Below are 20,609 nucleotides of genomic sequence, written 5' to 3'. Positions count from 1 at the left end.
CCTTCACCGTCGGGCACGAGATGGACTCAATCACTGGGCCCTCTCGACTCTTTCATGTATAATATTATATATATATATATATATATATATATATATATATATATATATATATATATATATATATATATATATATATATTATATAGTGGCCGAAAATTTCAACTTTCGAACTTAAAGAAAAACAAAAAAAAGAAGTAATGAATGAGGCTCATTCTCATAGTAGGTATTCTTTAAAATATAAAAGGGATCGTTCAGCTGAGCCTAATATTTGCGATTTTTTTCAATGATATTTAATTTTAATTAAGCAATTAATTACAGTTGAATTTCGGCCAATGAGCTTCCACTAGTATGATTAAACATATTGTAGACCCAGCTTCAGATAAACAGGAACATCAAATAATTAACAATATTTAATATGGTTTACAATATTTATTTTTACAGTTTTCTTTACAATCATCCATTATCTTCCGTATTTAAAGGCAGATTAACAATTCCCTTGTCAAATTTAATAATATTCTATTTCTAATTTTATTTATAAAAATGTTAAACCAAAAAGTATTCATTACATTCATTCAATTCTGTGACTGAATATAGCTCAACAGCTAGAAGTTTTATATAACCTTTAATGATTATTTATAAATATTATATTCAAAATACTCTATAGGCTTACAATACACAGTAATGATTCACTATGGAGAGATGATTACTGTGATATTAATAAAAGAGATTATCGGAATTATTTGATATATAATAAATGAACGATTTTAATCTTTGGCAAATGAACGGTACGTGTCATTCGTACATTCCTTATCAATCTATAACGGCTCGAAACGTGTACAGATATGAGGGAATCTAATTAATGTATTAGACAGATGTTTCGTTTATCATTATCATATATAATCTTACACTTAATGTACACATGTATATATATTTAAATCTGCCTCAAAAGAAAACATTTAATCTACAACACAAATAACCACCAATAATCACTACACAGTAATAATCATAATGGCGATCGAAAATGTGTCAAAAGCAAAATGTCCGCCTTTTTTTTTATTTGTGTCACGTGACGTTGATTTTGCTTGTTCATATATACAGGGTTATTGGTATTATGACTATTTGCATTAATTTTAACCCCCGTATGTATAGTGCAAAAGTGAACCATTTTTGAGTTATCACGTTTTTTAGCTTTTTTCAAAATTTGTCAAAAATGCAACTTCAAAAATTTATTTAAAAAAAAGAATCAATTGATATCTATTTTTTTTTCTTTTGTTCCATAAAAACGATTAAACACTGGATATTCGTAAATATTTAAACAATAATTATCGGTCCAAATATAAAAATGAGAAACGGAAAACGAATTTATTTCAATTTTCTTTTCCTCAAAAATGCCTTAAAGACTAAAAAAATCATAATGAAAGTTGGCCTGCAGATTATTTTAAAAATATAACTTAACTTCTAGTTGTATATTTGCCTTTAGGGGCCGGTCGTCACGTTTTTTTTTTTTAAAAGAATTAATGTCTCTACTTGACACATACAAAATTTCATCAAATTTAGTTCAGCAGTTTCAGTTTGGCCGTCAAAAGAGAAACAGATAGACTTACATTCGCATTTATAATATTAGCAGAGCTTTAATATATTTTCTTTTAATTAATATTTTAAAGAAAAAAAGAAAACAGATTAGTAACACGTAAAACAAAAGACTATCGTGCCTTTATAAAACGTACTATTTGAAAAAAAGCATGAGTTGCTTGCATTTCATTTAATGAATATGATTATGACACACTTTGCAAACAGTTTAAATGATTTTACGACTCAAAGCCATGCTGTAAATACCCCGAGTATATAATACAATCATAATAATTTGTACAAAAACTTGCGTTTGTTCATTGTAGTAAAGTAACAGCCTGTAAGTTACCCACTGCTGGGCTAAGGCATCTTCCATTAAGTAGAGGATTTGGAACATATTCCAACACGCTGTTCCAATGGGGGCTGGTAGAATGCACATGTGGGAGAATTTCAATGAAATTAGACACATGCAGATTTCCTCACTATGTTTTCCTTCACCGCCAAGCACGAGACACAAATTAAGCACATAGTGGTGCTTTTTGGGTTTGAACCCGAAATCATCGATTAAGATGCACGCGTTCTAACCACTGGTCCATCTTAGCTCGTGTTCGTTGTAGTACAAGAATAATGTGTCATTAATAGGGGAACACATGGTCTCTGACGAGGACGATGAGGACAGTTGTCCTCACGATTTAGGGGTTTATCGTCAAGAGTAAGATGTAAAAGTAACCTATGTTCTTCCTAGGGGCTTATCTTTCACAGAAAATATAAGTACCTAGGAAGAACATAGGTTTATATTTTCTAGGCAAAAGTTCTTTGCCTAGAAAATATTTAAATGTATTTTTTTTAGTTGTGGCTTCGCTGCTTTTTAAAGGTTTGGTTGTCATGCGTTAGGCAGTAAGCCTATGTCCTTCCTTAGACTTCAACATTTTTTCATACCAAATTTCATCAAATTCGGTTCAGCGGTTCTGACGTGAAATAGCAACAGACAGACGGTCAGTCAGAGTTACTTTCACATTTATAATATTAGTATAAATTGGAATTTATTTTGAGGATGTCTTAGTTGTTTTTTATGGTATACGTTGGCGGGCGAGCATATGGACCCTGATGATAAGTGGTCACCATCACCCATAGACAATGACGCTGTAAGAAATATTAACTATTCCACATCGTCAATGTGCCACCAACCTTGGGAACTAAGATGTTATGTCCCTTGTGCCTTTAGTTACACTGGCTCACTCACCCTTCAAATCGGAACACAACAATACTGAGTACTGTTAAAAGTGAACAAGAGTAAAGCCGGGTCGTTAAAGTATAGTTTTCCAGGAATTGTTTTCATCATTGCACCGTTTGAAACTGCTGTAGATAATTATATTCAAATAGCGTTATCTCGTAAGATTTTTACGTCAATAAGGTTTATAGACATCGTGTCTACTGAGTTTTAATCGCGCTGCTTTCTTTGTTAATTATAAAATTACAATTAATTTCTGAAGTCGAAGAGTGTGAAATAATCGAATGGTATAAAAATAAACATTATTCGAGTAGGCTTTTATAAGCACTTTTGAAACGTCATTTTACAATTAAGAAACTCAGTAGTTACTTTTTTTCAACATTTAAAAAATACAGTCATAAAGCGTTGATTCCGATGATTTCTTATGAAGTTCTTTTAATTTGCCCCTAACAACAGTAGCCTCCATTCACTTTTAAGAGAAGGTTAGGAGCATATTCCACCAAATGAGTTATTCAGCGAAGATCCAATACGGGTTGGTGGATTTCCATGTGACAAAATTTCACTAAAAGTACACACAAGCAGGTTTCTTCACGATGCTCGAGATGAATTATATACATAAATGAAAACTCAGTGGCCTGGGTTCGAACCCGCAATCATCGGTTAAGATGCACGCGCTCTAACCACTGGTCCATCTCGTTTCGCATTACTGCTTTTGTTACTTCACTTTTATGTGTCTTGAATTTATTTTTTACAAATTAAATTTGTTGTTTTTACAATCAGTTAATTTGGAGCGGTATGGTATTAACTTAGATAGTTCTTACTACACAACACTACCTACCTTCATTAAAATGATGTACAAAATATTACCAAAATAGGCTTTTATAAATAACACGTTGCATGATTTTTATAATTCAAAAGACCGGTCTAATTGGCAGATCTGTGCTAATTGCTTTTGTATACCAAACGTCATACAAGAGTCTGTTATATATTTCGTAGTATTTCTAAAACTAAGTATTCATATTGCAAAGTTATATACAATTATATGTTTATCAAAGTATATTATTTTAATATATTGTGACTAATATTTCATTGACTATATTAATATTATAAATGTGAAAGTAACTCTTTCTGTCAGTCGCTATTTCACGACCAAACAACTGAACCGAATTTGATGAAATTTGGTATGAAGCAAACTTGAACTCCCAAGACAGGACATGAGCAACTTTTCCTACCTGACAGATGAGAACCGATACCAAAACGCGAGCGAAGACGTGTGTGCTAACTAGTATAAGAGGCTATTTGACAATGCGAAAAACAAATTGTGAATTATTGTAATCAGTGTAGATTATGAGTTTAAAAATGGTTATTTACTAACGAAACTTGCAAATAATGCTTAGTTTATTCAAAAATCAATAAATAAAAATGCATTTTTTCAAACGATTGTCACGTGACACAAAACGCTCCTGATTGGCCGGGCTTATGATGAAGTCACTTTCTTGTAAACCTTGCTTTTCTAGTATATGTATCACAGATTAAAATACAGCAAAGTGACGTCACCGACCCCATTGCAGCGCCATATTGTCCAAGTGGCGTTTTCGCGCGTTATTTAAATATGGTTTTTTTAATATGATATTTTTCGGCAAATATGTACTAGAATTAAAAAAATCAACTTTTACTGAGTTCCTTAACCTCTACTAAATAATATAAAATGGATTTTAAAAACCAGTCAAATAGCCTATACTTGAGCATTAGCGGAAGTATGTAAAATCATCTTAGGTAGGTTTTATATAAAAATAGATAATAATTAAATTATAACGTGTATACGTTCGTGCTGTTGATACATCGTTTTGAAGGTATCATAAATTATCATTGATGACGTCAGTGTTACGTCACGAGAAAAACATATTTGCGAATCGTGTTACTCGAGAGAAACACACGCCCATAATACCTCGAATGTTGTGTAAATATATAAGTAACCTTACCCTCGAGTCGAGATGGCCCAGTGGTTCGAACGCATGCATCTTAACCGATGATTGCGGGTTCAAACCCAGGCAAGCACCGCCGATTTATGTGCTTAATTTGTGTTTATAAGTCTAACCACTGGGCAATCTCGGCTCTTAATCAGTAAGCAGGTATATTATGTATTTTAATGGATTTTTGACTTAATGGAGACTGGAAAGTAAGCTTAGTTTGGACGTAAAAACTTGGGATATGTTAACCCTGTGAGGGTTAGCATCTACCGTCACTGAGCTTGCATACCAGTAACGTATGAATAAGATTTTAAATTAACATGGTTATTTTTATTACTAAAGTTATTAATTGCGGGATATTTACCATGGTTTATATTTTTATTCGGTGGAGCTCGATATTTCGACATTATCTACGAACGTCTTGTTCACGAGACTTGTTCTCTTAAAACAAAAAAAAAACATGATAAATATCCCGAAATTAATAACTTTAGTAATAAAAATAACCATGTTAATTTAAAATCTTATTCATACGTTACTGGTATGCAAGCTCAATGTTTGACGGTAGATGCTGTACCCCCTCAGGGTTAACATAGTTTTTACGCCCAAACTAAGCTTACTTTCCAGTCTCAATTAAGTCAAAATTCCACTAAAATACATAATATTACCGACATCACTTACATACTTGATATGTGACAGGGTATGACATCCGCTAACAACGGATTTTAAGACGCCTTCCCTAAGGGTGTTAAATGTTGGCTGGAAGTTTGTGTTTTATATAGAAATAGAAATAATAATTATAATTACATTATTAAATAATAATAATAATTTATAATAGGAATGGATAATATATCTGGTAGAGTCCACACATATGCCAAGTGGTCTATTATCCGTCTGTCTGTCTGAATAAGTCAAGATTACGCAAATGTATGCGAAGGTATATCTTGATTAAATATCACAGTTTATCTCGTGAACGGCTCTGAGATATCAATAGGTAGCTAAGGCGTTAGCTTTAAGTGATAATTTATATACTAGCTTCAGGTTGCATTACGGTTATAAAATAGGCACGTGCTAGCAAATACACAATTTTATGATAAGGAGTCCTATACCTTGCAGGTTGCATTGAAAGTTGTATTAGAGTGGGTGGGTGTTAGGGGTTTGGGGGATTGTTTAAAATAGCCATGTACTAGCAAATAGACAATTTGATAAGTTAGCTAATCAGTTAGTTATATGCTGATATCTGTTTCAGTTTACCAGAGTCGGAAACTATGTATGATCTTACCCCCTCTATCGACAATCTTGTTAGTGTATTTTTTTCTAAATTGTACGAAGTTATGGGGGGCATTTCTCAGCTACTTCCATCGGAATAGAATCTATATCGAATCGAATTGGTTATTATTTAGTGGAATTATGCTTCTGATCCAATCCATGCCATTTTTCCTAATCACCATCATCCTCCTACCCTTATCCCAATTTTATTTGGGGTCGACACAGAATGTCTCCTTCCACACTTCTATGTAGGACGTATTTCCCAATACTGTCAACATGACAAATACTAAAAAAGGTTCCCATCAAAAATTATATTATGAAGAAGTTTTTTGCGTTAGTAAAACAATGCAAATATGCGTAAAAGACACAAATAGATCACTAAAATCTGCTCTAATCAAGTTACTGTATCTCTCAGACGTATTTTTCGCGAAGTAATCTGCGGAGGCTTTAGTTTTATGTAAAAGGCATCAATAGTCAGATAAACGTTGAAGTAAATTAAACACTTTATTTTATATAATGTGTCATATATCTTGATAAAATTGTTCAAACAATAGTCTTAATTATTTAATCTCTCGTGTATATCATGTAGAAACGTCTCGGTTTTTAGTGAAAGAACACCAATTTGTATATTATAAAGCGTCGAAGTGAAAATGTAAGCGATGACAGATTTATTTTTTAAATCTCGTTTGTAAGACAAAGGCATTACGCTCTGATCCTAAAATTATTTTAGTTTTAGTATACTTAAATAAGGCTAGCTAAATATTTTGCATAGTTTCATTTGTTTCTATATAAATTTCAATTAATAAAGTATTAAAAAAATCGAATCAAATAATTCGACTGCTCTTTTCGATTTGTCAATTAATATTTTTTTTTTAATAGATTGTGCCGTACATGACAGATTTAATATTATCTATGACAGTTTAATTGTTTATAAGAAATAGGTGAATTAATAGATTTTTTATGAATTATTTAATTCAATGCTATGATTTTATATTATATCATATATTCATAGCCTTAGTCGTGAACCGTTTCGAATGTAATAACAATGTTTTAATCTTGATATCTCTGGCGACTGGCCTAATATATTATCATACGTATAAGCGTGATGCTTCACGCTGTCGTTATGAATAAGAGCATGGTAGGTAGCATGCTTGTTACGAGCATAGTGGTCATTCGTGCTTTGATATAATTTTCAGTAAAGATTTCCAATAATAATTACCTGTAAATATTATATATTTTTATACGATAGCTATGTGAACGACAGCGACGCGAACTCATGAATTCTTCATTCGACATACAAACTAACACATTGTTTAAAAAAAAACAATGCTAAAGAATTTGTCGATGATATTATATAGTATAGTTTCTCTTAAACAGCTCAGCTATGCTGTGATTGTCGCATATATACAATTGAAATATAATAAGAGTTGAATATAGCTCAAATATATGTATGTTTATCTATTTATCAGATCTGCCTTTGTCTTACAATTATATTATAGATCAATACTATAAATAAAACTGCTTTCAAATGTCTTAATTCCTTTTTTTTTAATTTGATATTTGAGTACGTATTATATATTTGATAGTTTGATACGTTTAGTATTTGAATATCGATTTTATGATTTTTTTTATGCAAGACATTGCATGTCTAATGATTTTTTTTGTTTCCTCTATCTATAGAGTTTTGGAAATTAATAATATTATCTCTCAAATTCTTTTCCCGTTTTTGTTGTTATACATTGATTTATTTTGGACAATTAATTAAGGTTTTTTTTGGGTGATATTTTGGCCACACACAACTAGCTTAAGACGAGATATAAGTTAAATGGCGATTCAGTAGTGCTTGTTTAAGCCGACTTAATTTAAACTAACCTATAATATCTAAAGTATTCAACATGGTTATCTGTTATACAATTGACAACAGATAACTTATGTACAACGTTTTTGACATTTATAAATTAAAAAAAAAATCTCAAGGATGAATTTGACAGCAGTTTTTTTTTTTTTTAAATAAAAATGCAGATTATATTCGTTTTAAATCTCTATATACAGGATGCCAGCGTTCGATCGTATTTGCTACTCGCCGTGGTTCGCAGCTTTTTCATTACAGAAAAGTTAGTAGTAACTATTTTTATACGTTCACGTAATATTAGGTCGATGTAGACTATTGAGCCTAGATGGCCCAGTGGTTAGAACGCGTGCATCTTAATCGATGATTGCGGCTTTAAAGCCAGGCAAGCACCACTGAATATTCATGTGCTTAATTTATGTTATAATTTATCTCGTGCTCGGTGAGGGAAAACATCGTGAGGAACAATGCATGTGTCTAATTTCATAGAAATTCTGCCACATGTGTATTCCACCAACCAGCATTGGAACAGCGTGATGGAATATGTTCCAAACCAGGTCCTTAATGGATGAGGAGGTCTTAGCCCACCAGTGGAGTCGTAGATAACCATTGGTTTTATAAATGTGTGTATGTGTTAATTAAATCAAGTAACCGGTCTTTAATACATAATTACATATTTAGGGGATTTCCCCGTAATATTTTAATAACCCAATCACAGTAACGCGTCTGACATAATCGTTCACACGTCAATCAATCTTATCTTAAGTGTGACAATTTTCAACTAACAATTTAGTTTTTCTTAGCTTTCAATTGCATATATTATTCCTTATATTTTATTCAGAATGAGAGGTATAAATGTAGAGGACGACCGAGGAAACGATGGATGGACTGTGTGAAAGACGATATGGTAAGAAAGAATGTTACTTGTGAGATGACGTCTGACAGAGAAGTGTGGAAGGAGAAGACGGGCTGCATTGACCCCAAATAAAATTGGGATAATTTTTCTCCTTTCAAAACAAAAATAGCCCCTCAAACCTGCGATACAACTTGATTCTCCCTAAATTCGGGGAAAAAGCCTAAAGTTAGTAACACTGTAAGGAACTGCACATCACTTTCAATAAACTACTATTGTTGACGACCTCCGTGGTCGAGTGGTGTGTACACGGGTTTTCATGGGTACGCCACTCTGAGGTCCCGGATTCGTTCGTTCCCGGCCGAGTCGATGTAGATTACCATTAGTTTTCTATGTTGTCTTGGGTCTGGATGTTTGTGGTACCGTCGTTACTTCTGATTTCCATAACACAAGTGCTTCAGCAACATTAACATAACATTGGGATCAGAGTAATGCATGTGATGTTGTCTCATATTTATTTATTTATAAAAAAACTATAAGATTATAATAATGATTTAAATATGCATACAAACCTTACTTAATCAAATTATATTTGAACTTGATAAAGACACAATGAACTAAAAACATTTCCAAATTTTATAATTACGATAAAATTGTCTGCGTTTTTCTACAAATTCAATAGCCCTTTCCTTTGTTTGTATTACTTATATATAAACAATACTTTTTTTGAAAAATATTTTATGGGCACGAAACGTCGTTTAAGATACGCGATGAATGTTTAACAAAGTGTTAACTTATTAACCATTTGCACAAAACTCATACTAGTTTTGTGCGTTTGATGAGAGCTTCGCACGCCAATGCAATAAAGATTTATATTTGTAGTTCTATTGTAGTGCGACACACAGTATTAACATATAAAATGAAAAAGGTTCAAACACACATTGAATGTACTATTTGAGAATTAGATATTTTTTTATTCAAAATAATGTCGGTGTCGTTTAATTTACAACAGAACTGTGTAATTTTATCTTTAACGGCGAAATTGGTAATATTGCTATATGGTCAGTTTTGACGGTAGTTCATAATAAATAAAATATATTTTTCATAAAATGTTATCTTCATGAGTTATACTCTTAACTGCTTATTTCGTAAATATATTTGTAAATAATAATCTCTACTAAAAATCGCGTTAAATAAATAACTAAATAAATCTAACATTATCATATGAAGTATAAAAACAATACAGAATCAAACAAACGCTTTTAAATTCGCTATTAATATTCCATTAAAACAAAAACTTACGTTTCGATATGTCATAATGCAATTATTCTAAAAATTAGTTTTCAGCGAACAATTATTTCCGAACTAAAATGACTGTATCGCGTGACACGTTAGAAATGTTAATGAACGGACGGACAATGTCGAGGAAGTATATATGGACGATAAAATGTTGCTGCGTGTTGTGACAGTGACAAAAACACTCTGAATAACTTTTACACGTCATAGTGAAAACGCATATCAACGCCATCTATCGGCAACTGGAATCATTAAGGATATCTCGGACTGCATAGTGACAACTAACGCCATCTTTTGGTCGTTCGAGTGAGATAATCCAATATGGTGGAAGATACGAATCAGCAATCGGATCGCGTGTCCGCGGCCGCTGTGCTGCAGTTCGCAGCAAGGGAAGCGAGGGAGGGGAGGAGGTTTGCTGAGTTTGGAGCGCATGCGTTCGCCAGCATCACTTACAATGCATATGGTAACTTAGTTTTTTCAAATATCGTTGATAACGTGCATTATTTTTACTGTTTATTTTTTAAGTCCCAGTTTGGGCGCCACTTTTTATATTGTACACAGAAACCTTAATATGAAATGCAATGATGTAAAGTTAGTTAATTTTTTGCTTACTTTTTAAAATGCTGTGTTTGTAAGTATTACGCCATAGCCACTAATGGTATTTTAATGGGACTCTTATATTTAATCAATGAATAGGTGATTGGTAATTTAAAAAAAACTGATTATGTTAAACAAAAAATTTCCAGTCTCTTTATTCCTTGTATTGTATACTGGAAGGGCTAAGTTGGTCCACTTGTTAGAATACAAAGAAAGATTATAGCATAATCTGTGTCGAACTAAATCAGTGTGTTGGAATTAACACTAATCCTTTCCAAGACGATAAGCTTAGTACCCAGTAGTGGTTTTACTCGAGAACGTGTATATATTTACTATTTACAGGGCAAATCGAGGAATTGGTTATAACTAGATATACTCAACGAACTCGGCCCCGAGCAAAGTTTAACTGATAACGCTAAAATGTAAGCCAGTTTCATGTTTGCGCAATGAGATGGTAAATTAATTATCACTTACTTTTTTCCTAGAAAATTCATAAAATCTCAAATGTTATCATTTGGAATGTATAGTATAGCGACCAGTCACGGATTCGCTCGGTTGCAAAAGTACTAAATGTACCACAGAATTTTGTTTAATTATATCACATTGGAAACTTTCAAAATTATCAGCGTTTATTTACTATATTATCCATGTATTATATATAAAAATCTTCCTAGCGAATTATTCTATCTATTAAAAAATCCTCATCAAAATCCGTTGCGTAGTTTTAAAGATTTAAGCTTTCATACAGATATAGGGTCAGAGAACTTTGTTTTATATTATGTAGGGGTGGTAAAATATATCCAGACAAAAATGAAGATATAAATTAAAGGCACGGATAGTATGTCTGTTGGGATACAAATTTGACAATAATAAACAAATGAACGTGTCTTTGTGTGCGTAAGTTCTTTATTTCACTTCAAAAAAATACCTAAAGTCGTTGACCTTGCACGTGAACTCTTACCGATTTTGCAGTTGCGTTGGAAGAATAAGGAAAAGAGACACTATGTTTCTTTATAAGACTTCTCGTCAATGAGTCTTCTTAGAGATTTGTCGCCTAAGTGAGCCATAGGTTTTCTCATCTCATAGCTACGAGATGACGTCAGACAGATAAGTATGGAAGAAGAATACATGCTGCGCGAACCCAAATAAAACTGGGATAAGTGCAGGAGTATGATAGAGGACGATAAGCTAGCTATAATTCGGCGGACTGGCAAATGAATCGCCGGAATTTAAATGGTCACCACTGCCTATAAACATGAGCCTTATGAGAAACATTAACCTTTTCTCCACATCGCCAATGTGGTACCAACCTTGGTGACCAAGTTTTCAAGTCCCTTGTGCCTGTACGCTTTCTAACTCAACCTTCAAAACAGAAGACAAAAATACTGAATAGTGTTGCTTTGTGTATGATGAGTAGGTAGAGTAGACTCAGAGGATCCCAAAACCGTAACAACGATTAATCATAATATTGTTTGTCATGCCCTCTAGAGCGATTAGAACACTGTTCAGAAATGCCTTTTAAAGTCCATATTCCCTTAAAATAAATACAATTAAAAATGACTTAGATAATTGATGTACATTACTACATAGTATAAAACAAAGTCGCTTTCTCTGTCCCTATGTATAATGCTTAAATCTTTAATTCTACGAAACGGATTTTGATGCGGTTTTTTTTAATAGATAAGTGTGATTCGAGAGGAAGGTTTTTGTACATAATACACGGACAATATAATAAAGAAACACTGATAATTTTAGGAGTTTCTAATGTGTGGTCGTCAATAAACAAATTCTGTAGTATTTTTACTATTAATATTGCACCCGTGCGAAACCGGGTCGGGTCGCTAGTAATTAATATACTAAAACTGCAACAGATTTCGTATTCTTTTGTTTTTCGTTGTGAAATTTGTAATCAGATATTGTTCAAGCAGAGGTCGTGTCGGGTTATCATACTTTATAATGCATGTTTGTCAAGTCATTTTGATGGCTATAATTAGATAAAACTTTAGGTACCAATTTTGGTGATCTTTGAATAACAACAGTTATTTTTATGGTTATACCGTCTTTGAGCAAAGATCTACTACTAATACAAATTAGTACTTCTTCAGATCGATCTTGACGACATTTGAGGTCTTTGAACTCCGTTTATGGAATTTGTAAAACAAAAAACATGATAGTACCCTTGTAAGTATTATCGAGGTTGGAGTTTAAAACAAATCAATCGTCATGAACTCTGTAACCCTCAGCGGTGACCCAGTAACCCAGTTGATAAAATGTCCGTTGATTTTTACAGCTTCGTATATACTTAATTGTCTTTACCATCGTGATAATTATTTTTTGACAGCTTTAGGTTATGGGAATAATTTTCAAGACGGGGTAGTTAAAGGTTTTGGGTATGTTGGTCGAAAAATTCTCAGCTGCAGCTCAGAATATGACAGCTAGAATGGTGTGCTGGTGTGGTGGAAACCTCTGTGTGTGTAATTTCAACGAATTCTGCCCCACGTGCATCCATCAATCCCTATTGGTGCAGCTTGATGGAATATGTTACTAACCTTCTCCTCAAATGGAGACTCTTACAAGGCTGTTACTATTAATCGAAGATTTTATTCGAATTCTTTAGAGAAATATAATTATATTAATTGCTGATCGAAATATTTAACTCTACTTACAATTCAAAATTTGTATTAATAAGTCCCCAATAAAAGGGTAAAATTAACATTTTCCTCTATCTAAATCTTGTCGTTGTGTTGCCATATAAATACGTGTTCTCAAAGTTTATCAAAGGTCAAGTCATTATACCGAGAGCAATGTCTGGATATTATCACTGACAGGATTCTTATCACCGCTGTGACCAATGGCTGAACCAGTTTAAGCTGTGTGTATTATAATAGTTCAAATAGACATTAGATTCATTATTATATAACCAAATAAATTGCTATGTGATGCTTAAGTTTTTAGGCTGTGGTTTTTCAAAACGGCGTTGTGAGTATGACAATTAAAATTCCCAATTTCTGACTCGGCTAGTGGCCACGATAGATGCAACTCTGTCGAATTAAGATTTGATCACAGTTTAAAGCTGAATATGTATATTTTAGATGCATTCTTATCTTGTGGCGAAATACATTTGAAAAAAGCGCCTGTTACAGACGCACGGTTTACTTTGTGTCGCGATGTTTTTGGTGCTTCGGACATACTCCTTCTGAGGCATTTTAGTTAGTTTTTTATTATTTACTTGGTGCTAGGGCTTGCACAAAGCCCTGCACAAGCATCTGGGTAAGTACCACCCACTCATCAGCTATTCTACCGCCAAACAACAGTACTTAGTATTGTTGTGTTCCGGCTAGAAGGGTGAGTGAGCCAGTGTAACTACAGGCGCAAGGGACATAACATCTTAGATCCAAAGGTTGGTGACGATGTGAGGAATAGTTAATATTTCTTACAGTGTCATCGTCTATAGGTGATGGTGACCACTTACCATCATGTGGCTCGTCCGCCAACCTATTCCATAAAAAAATATATAAATTCAGATAGTCGTAAGTCTATTATTTTTATAAGCTAGTTTCCACTTATGGTCAGCAAGAGTAAAGTAATAGGTAAAGGAATATCCCTTTTTACCGCATTACTAACGAATTAGCATTATAAAAAAATATACGACGTTGTTGGCAGATAATCTCTCAACTGTATTCCGTTATACCTCGCTTATTCCTGTGTTGCCATGCGAATAACTTGTTTTCAAAAAGTAATATCTGAAATATCAATCTGGTTACAGCAACCCTTGGCGAGATGGGCGGCAGCGGCACCAGCTCCTCGTCATCGCACATGTCCCCCGGCTGGCAGGTCAACGATCTCGACCTGGATTTGCCCGGCGAGCTGTCTATGAAGTGAGTAATTAATACTATTTATCGCCCGCGTGACAAACAAGCTAATTAGTTCAAACTACGGGTTCAAACCCAGGCTGTCCTCACTTCAACAATTATATACTCCGATGTATCACTATAAATAAATAAATATGAGACAACATCACATACATTACTCTGATCCCAATGTAAGTAGCTGAAGCACTTGTGTTATGGAAATCAGAAGTAACGACGGTACCACAAACACCCAGACCCAAGACAACATAGAAAACTAATGGTAATCTACATGGTCTCGGCCGGGAATCGAACCCGTGACCTCAGAGTCGCGTACCCATGAAAACCGGTGTACACACCACTCGACCATGGAGGTCGTCAAATATCTTAACTATCTTACTCACCAGCCCATTGCCATTGGCAGGCTGTTACTATAACTAAAATTAAAGTAACAGCCTGCCAATTTGCCACTGCTGGGCTTAAGTCTTCTCTCCTTTTGAGGAGAAGATTAGCAGCAGTGTTGGTGAAATCACGTGTAGCAGATTTTTTATGAAATTGACACATGCAGGTTTCCTTACGATGTTTCCCTTCAACGCCGAGCAAGAGATGAATTATAAACACAAATTAAGCACATGAATATTCAGTGGTGTTCGTCTGGCTTTGAACCCGCAATCATCGGTTAAGATGTACACATGTGTGTCTGTCTATCTATCTCCTGTTCTTCCAGCGAGGCGCTGCTGTCTCTGCCGTCGTTGGCCGTCTTCAAGCAAGAAGCGCCCTCTCCTACCGGCAACGTGCTGTCTCCACCTCGACGCGCCTGGCCGGCTCGCAGGACTGACGATAGACAGGTAAACCTAAATTGTCAGAAGATTACAGTTACTTGTTCACTCTTGAAGTCGATTTGAAAAAAATATACAGATTTTTTTTACTCTGTATACATATTTTTAATTGGTGGTAGGGCCTTGAGCAAGCCCGCTTGGGTAGGTACCACCCACTCATCATATATTCTACCGCTAAACAACAGTACGCAGTATTGTTGTGTTGCGGTTTGAAGGGTGAGTAATCCAGTGGCACAAGGGACATAGCATCTTAGTCCTCAAAGTTGGTGGCGCATTGACGATGTAAGTAATAGTTAATATTTATCTTTTACTTCTATGGGTGATGGTGACCACTTACCATTAACCTATTCCATAAAAAAATACATAGTTCGTGATACAAGCTTAAGTTTACATAGAATTGTGCACAATTATCGCCTAAGTATAGGTGTTTATCAAAGTGTAATTTTGAATATAAAACCGGTGAGAGAAGATAGGATTTATATTTATTCGATAATAATTAAGAGTATTCGTTGATTTTTGATTCATTGTAGAAAAATATTAACTACTTATTTATGGTAATATTATAAATGTGAAAGTAACTCTGTCTGTCTGCCTATCTGTCGTTCTTTCACGACCAAACCGCTGAACCGAATTTGATGACATTTGTTACGAACAAAACTTGAACTCCAACAAAGGACATAGGTTACTTTTATTGCCTAACATGAGAACCAACACCCTAAAACTCGAGAGAAGGAACGGGCTACTACTAGTAATATAATATATGCAATCTGCATCCCGAAACGATGGTAGCTCTACTTAACATAGTTTGTTAAATGACGATTCAAAGGTGCTTGTAAAAGCCCACTTGAATAAAGTATATTTTGATTTTGATTTATGTAATTTTTAAGATTCATATGTTAGTGATGTTCTTGTTCTATCCATAGATAACCAATATGGTGATCGACAATCGTGACGGTATGGAGGAGACCTGCCAACAGTCCTCACCACACAACGGCATGGTGAACGCCCATTGTAAGTCATGTATAAATGTACAGTCGAAAACCTTATTTTATTTAACAGTTTATTAAAATTTGCCAGATACAGTACAGATACAAATATATAAGTCACAGGAAAGCAAAATTTAAAAGGTATGCTTATCCCTATAAGAGATTTCTTCCAGCATACCCAGAAGAGTGAAAATAGACAGAACAGTGAAAGGTAGACAGGCAAGAGTTTACAATTACAAAATAAAACTAAAACAAATACTAAACTAAAAATGAGAAATATATATATAATACATTAAAGTTTACATATATAAATGCTTATAATATACATACATATAAATACATATGCCAAAATTAGGAGACTGATAAGAAATGCTCTTTTAACTTCTTTTTAAAAATGTGAATTGAATTAGAAGTGCGAATCGTGCACGGCAGAGCGTTCCACAAACCTTTTTTTTTGTGGGTAGACTTACAAGTGTGTACATCTTCTCTATAAAGCTCCTAAACATAATTAATAATTTTATTTATTTTAAAAACTTTTATCACATGAATTAAAATTATAATAAAAGGCAATCACCACTCCTTTAATTTTCACTTTTATTTTGCACAAGAAAAACCTTATTTACAACAAACATGGACCAATCACTTAAAATGTCCTCTAACTTTGATGAAATAGTGAAAATGTTTGATTCTCGAATGAAGAACTACGAAGAGAGGCTGAAAAAACTTTCCCCGCCATCTGCTGCTCCCTCTATGGATTTGAAGTCATTGGCCAGTGAGTTTCTCGACTTCAAAGTCTTTGTTTGGAAGACTCTCACACTTATGAAATCACAAGTTGAGATGTTGACCCTTGGTCTTGAACGACACGAAGCTCACTTACGTAGAAAAGTCATCCTTATCCATGGTGTCCCTGAAGAAAAAAATGAAAAGCTTGACAACACTGTTCACAATATATTAACCGACCGATTAGAGTTGTCCGAGGTCAGACCTAGTGATTTGCAAGTGTGCCATCGCCTGGGAGTTCATCAAGGTAAACCGAGGCCTATTTTAGTCAGGTTTAACAACTATAACATGCGCCAACTTGTATGGAATTCTAAGACTTCACTCAAAGGGTCCGGCATTACTATATCAGAATTCCTTACGAAATCCAAACATCACGTTTTCATGGAAGCGCGAAAACATTTCGGCGTTAATAGCTGCTGGACTTCTGATAGCAAAATTATTATACTGCTCCCTGACAAGACGCGAAGAAAAATTGAAGTTATGTCCGATCTCCAAGATATTATTTCAAAGTTCTCTTCATCAGTTTTCAAACCCTTTATCAAGTCTCAAGCTCTTAGTGCCTTTTGAATCTAAACGTCGAATCATTGCGATAACAACAACAACAACAGCCTGTAAATTCCCACTGCTGGGCTAAAGGCCTCCTCTCCCTTTGAGGAGAAGGTTTGAACATATTCCACAACGCTGTTCTAATGCGGGTTGGTGGAATACACATGTGGCAGAATTTCTATGAAATTTTTCACATGCAGGTTTCCTCACGATGTTTTCCTTCACCGGTGAGCACGAGATGAATTAAAAAGACAAATTAAGCACCTGAATCAGCGGTGCTTACCTGGTTTTGAACCCGCAATCATCGGTTAATCGAGCCATCTCTACTCAATATGTCACTCTCGATCGGTAAAGCAGATTATCGCTCACACAGAGCACACGAAAATAGATCTTACGGTGACGAACCTTTTGCTTGTTCGCTACAGATCGTAACGTACTTTCAACGCCATCTTTTGGTCCAGAGAGAAATTAAAATGACTGAACTATTCTAGCGGCAAGATACGATTGCCGTTTTGACACATTAAAAAAGTGATGTGAAATGTAAATTTATTATCGATATAATATATTAAAATCTTGGTTTTTTTGCAAGTAATTTAATTCAAGTTTTTGTTGCAAGTAGTATCTGATTAAAAAGGTTTAATAAAAAAATATAAAATAAGTTTAAGTAATATATCCGAACAAAATCAATTTAAATCAAAAATTGGAATTAGAATGAATAACTTTATAAACACATTACATACAAGAAATAAATTGATACAAAAAAGAAACCAAAAAAAAAATAAAAACAAGTTATCTTCGCGGTATCCTAATATTTGTAGTTTAGAAATCACATTCGATAAATTTTATGACTAACTGCACGTCACTGCACGTCACTTTTGAATTTGCTCCTTTGATGTAATTATTTATTAAATACGAAACTTCATGAGCGGGCAAACGTCAAAACGGCCATCATAGCATGCCGCTACTATAGTGAACTAAAAATAAATATATATATCTGTAAAACTACTCGACCGATTTTAATGTAACTTACACTGTTCCCTAAGTTGAAGTGTACGTAGCTTAGATTAATAATGACCATCTCTATACGACCTAGTTTTCGAGAAATTCGCGGACAAACATACACTTACGAAATTAAGTACACGTGCTTGGAAGCCTAAATGGTACATCATACTCGAATATAATACAATTTCAACAATCTTACATACATGTCGAAATGATAACCTCCTTTTGTAGATGTCGGTTAAAATTATTTTCAAATATAAGACCATATTGGTAATACTGAAGACAGCAAATACTACTCGTGAGGAAATATCCTGACAGCCTATTTTTTGGTCCTATTTCTGTACTGTCCTGTACATTTGGGAGTTCCAGCCCTGTGGCTTTTGCTCTAGAAAAAGCAGGTAGATTATATAAGGGAGGCGCCCGTGTTGAGGCAGTTACCATTGACGCCACCAACTCCGTACGTCTACCACAAACATTGTTACAGCCTGTAAATTTCCTACTGCTAGTCTAAGCCCCCCCCCCCCCCCTTTGAGGAGAAGGTTTGGTTGTTTGCTTATCCAATGATAAGCGTGGTGGAATATGTTTTCCAGAAATGTATTCCAGCAACACGCATTGGCGTGTTGCTGGAATACACATGTGGCAGAATTTCGTTAAAATTAGCTGCAACTACTACTACTACTACTTTCGCTAAAAACATGTGCAAGTTTCATCACGATGTTTTCCTTCACCGCCGAGCACGAGATGAATTATAAACACAAATTAAGCACATGAATATTCAGTGGTGCTGGCAACCCAGGCAGGGTTTGAACCCGCAATCATCAAACAAAATAATGCCGTATGTGTATGGCCTAATGATTTTCTTTTATAATCCAGCCAGTCCAGAGAGCATGCAGTGCCAGTCGATGCCAGTCGCCGTGATGCCAATGAACGGTTACCATTCGCCGACTAACCAGGAGAACAAAAGTAAGTACTCATATCGAAATTTAATAATAAAAATAATTATTATATTTGTGTCCAACTTAACATTACAACTATACTTATACTAAGCCCAATAAGTAATATAAATTTATTTGATGCTTTCTTGTATATGATATTTTTAGCAATCAGAAGGAAAAATAATTTAAAAAAAAAAACAAATGAAACAACCTATAGCTAACTTGTTTGAAAATAATTTAACAATAATTCAAATTGTAATCAAATTTTGAGCAATCACAAACAACCGTTAAATTCGGATATGACAAACACAAAACCACAATTATAAATAAACGGTCTGACTTGTTAAGTAGAGAAAGTACCGACACCCTTACCGACCGACGACTGATGACAAAGTGACCCGCAGTCTATCGAGCGGTCGTTTTTATACGAGTCGGTAGGTACGCCAACTACCCGCAATAAGTTCGGCTTATAATATTGATAATCATCTCCAACAGATGCCGGTCTCCTGATGTGCTCGCCGGTCAGCTCGCTGGACGGGTTCTTGCACTCGCCCGGCACCAGGCCCGACGCCAGCTTCAAGGACGACACGAGGTAATGTCAGCTTTTGGATTACCTTGCATTTCGAACAGCAATTTTCAAGGATTTTGCTTATGACGCCAGCTTCAAGGACGACACCAGGTAATGTCAGCTTTTGGATTACCTTGCATTTTTAACAGAAATTTTCAAGGATTATCCCCTATGGCTTTCGTTACACCAGCTCACTGAACTTTCAGAATAGAATACAAGTATACTATATATTTGTGTTTGGCAGGATATTTGTTTTAAAATGTTGATCCAGTTTTGGAGACCGTATGATCTATTGAGATTTTTTTACTACTAGGTGAACTTAAGTATATAATCATGATTAATTTTCTCTTTTTTTTCTCTTTATTTTGACACAAACAGTCATTAATCTAAAATTACAATGATCTAAAAATAAGTAACATAAAGACAAGGAATGTCCAAACTTGAATACATTTGAATATATAAATATATATTTTAA

The 20,609-nt window shown here is 34.3% G+C and overlaps 1 protein-coding gene and 1 long non-coding RNA gene across 8 annotated transcripts in view; one reads left to right on the top strand and one right to left on the bottom strand.

The window, feature by feature from the left end:
* Positions 1 to 20,609, top strand: part of LOC124541041 (transcription factor CP2-like protein 1) — a 53,959-nt gene that overhangs the window by 7,559 nt on the left and 25,791 nt on the right. For 2 of the 7 annotated variants that reach the window (XM_047118840.1, XM_047118841.1), the window contains exons 2-7: positions 10,078 to 10,496; positions 14,397 to 14,508; positions 15,206 to 15,326; positions 16,241 to 16,328; positions 19,505 to 19,594; positions 20,062 to 20,158. In XM_047118840.1, coding sequence (XP_046974796.1) covers positions 10,355 to 10,496; positions 14,397 to 14,508; positions 15,206 to 15,326; positions 16,241 to 16,328; positions 19,505 to 19,594; positions 20,062 to 20,158 — 650 coding nt within the window. In that variant the 5' untranslated portion in view covers positions 10,078 to 10,354. Of the gene's footprint in view, positions 1 to 6,562; positions 6,688 to 8,087; positions 8,150 to 10,077; positions 10,497 to 14,396; positions 14,509 to 15,205; positions 15,327 to 16,240; positions 16,329 to 19,504; positions 19,595 to 20,061; positions 20,159 to 20,609 lie in introns of those variants that run through there. The other 5 variants (XM_047118839.1, XM_047118838.1, XM_047118844.1 and 2 more) reach the window with 4 other exon arrangements.
* LOC124541045 lies at positions 16,881 to 17,595 on the bottom strand. Its single transcript, XR_006967189.1, has 2 exons — positions 17,289 to 17,595; positions 16,881 to 17,210 (listed from the first exon to the last, which is right to left on the bottom strand). It is a non-coding gene; the product is annotated as an uncharacterized LOC124541045 (long non-coding RNA).

This window comes from Vanessa cardui, chromosome 27, assembly GCF_905220365.1.
Source record: "Vanessa cardui chromosome 27, ilVanCard2.1, whole genome shotgun sequence".
NCBI classification, from domain to species: domain Eukaryota; kingdom Metazoa; phylum Arthropoda; class Insecta; order Lepidoptera; family Nymphalidae; genus Vanessa; species Vanessa cardui.
This window is presented reverse-complemented; position numbering and strand designations above follow the sequence as displayed.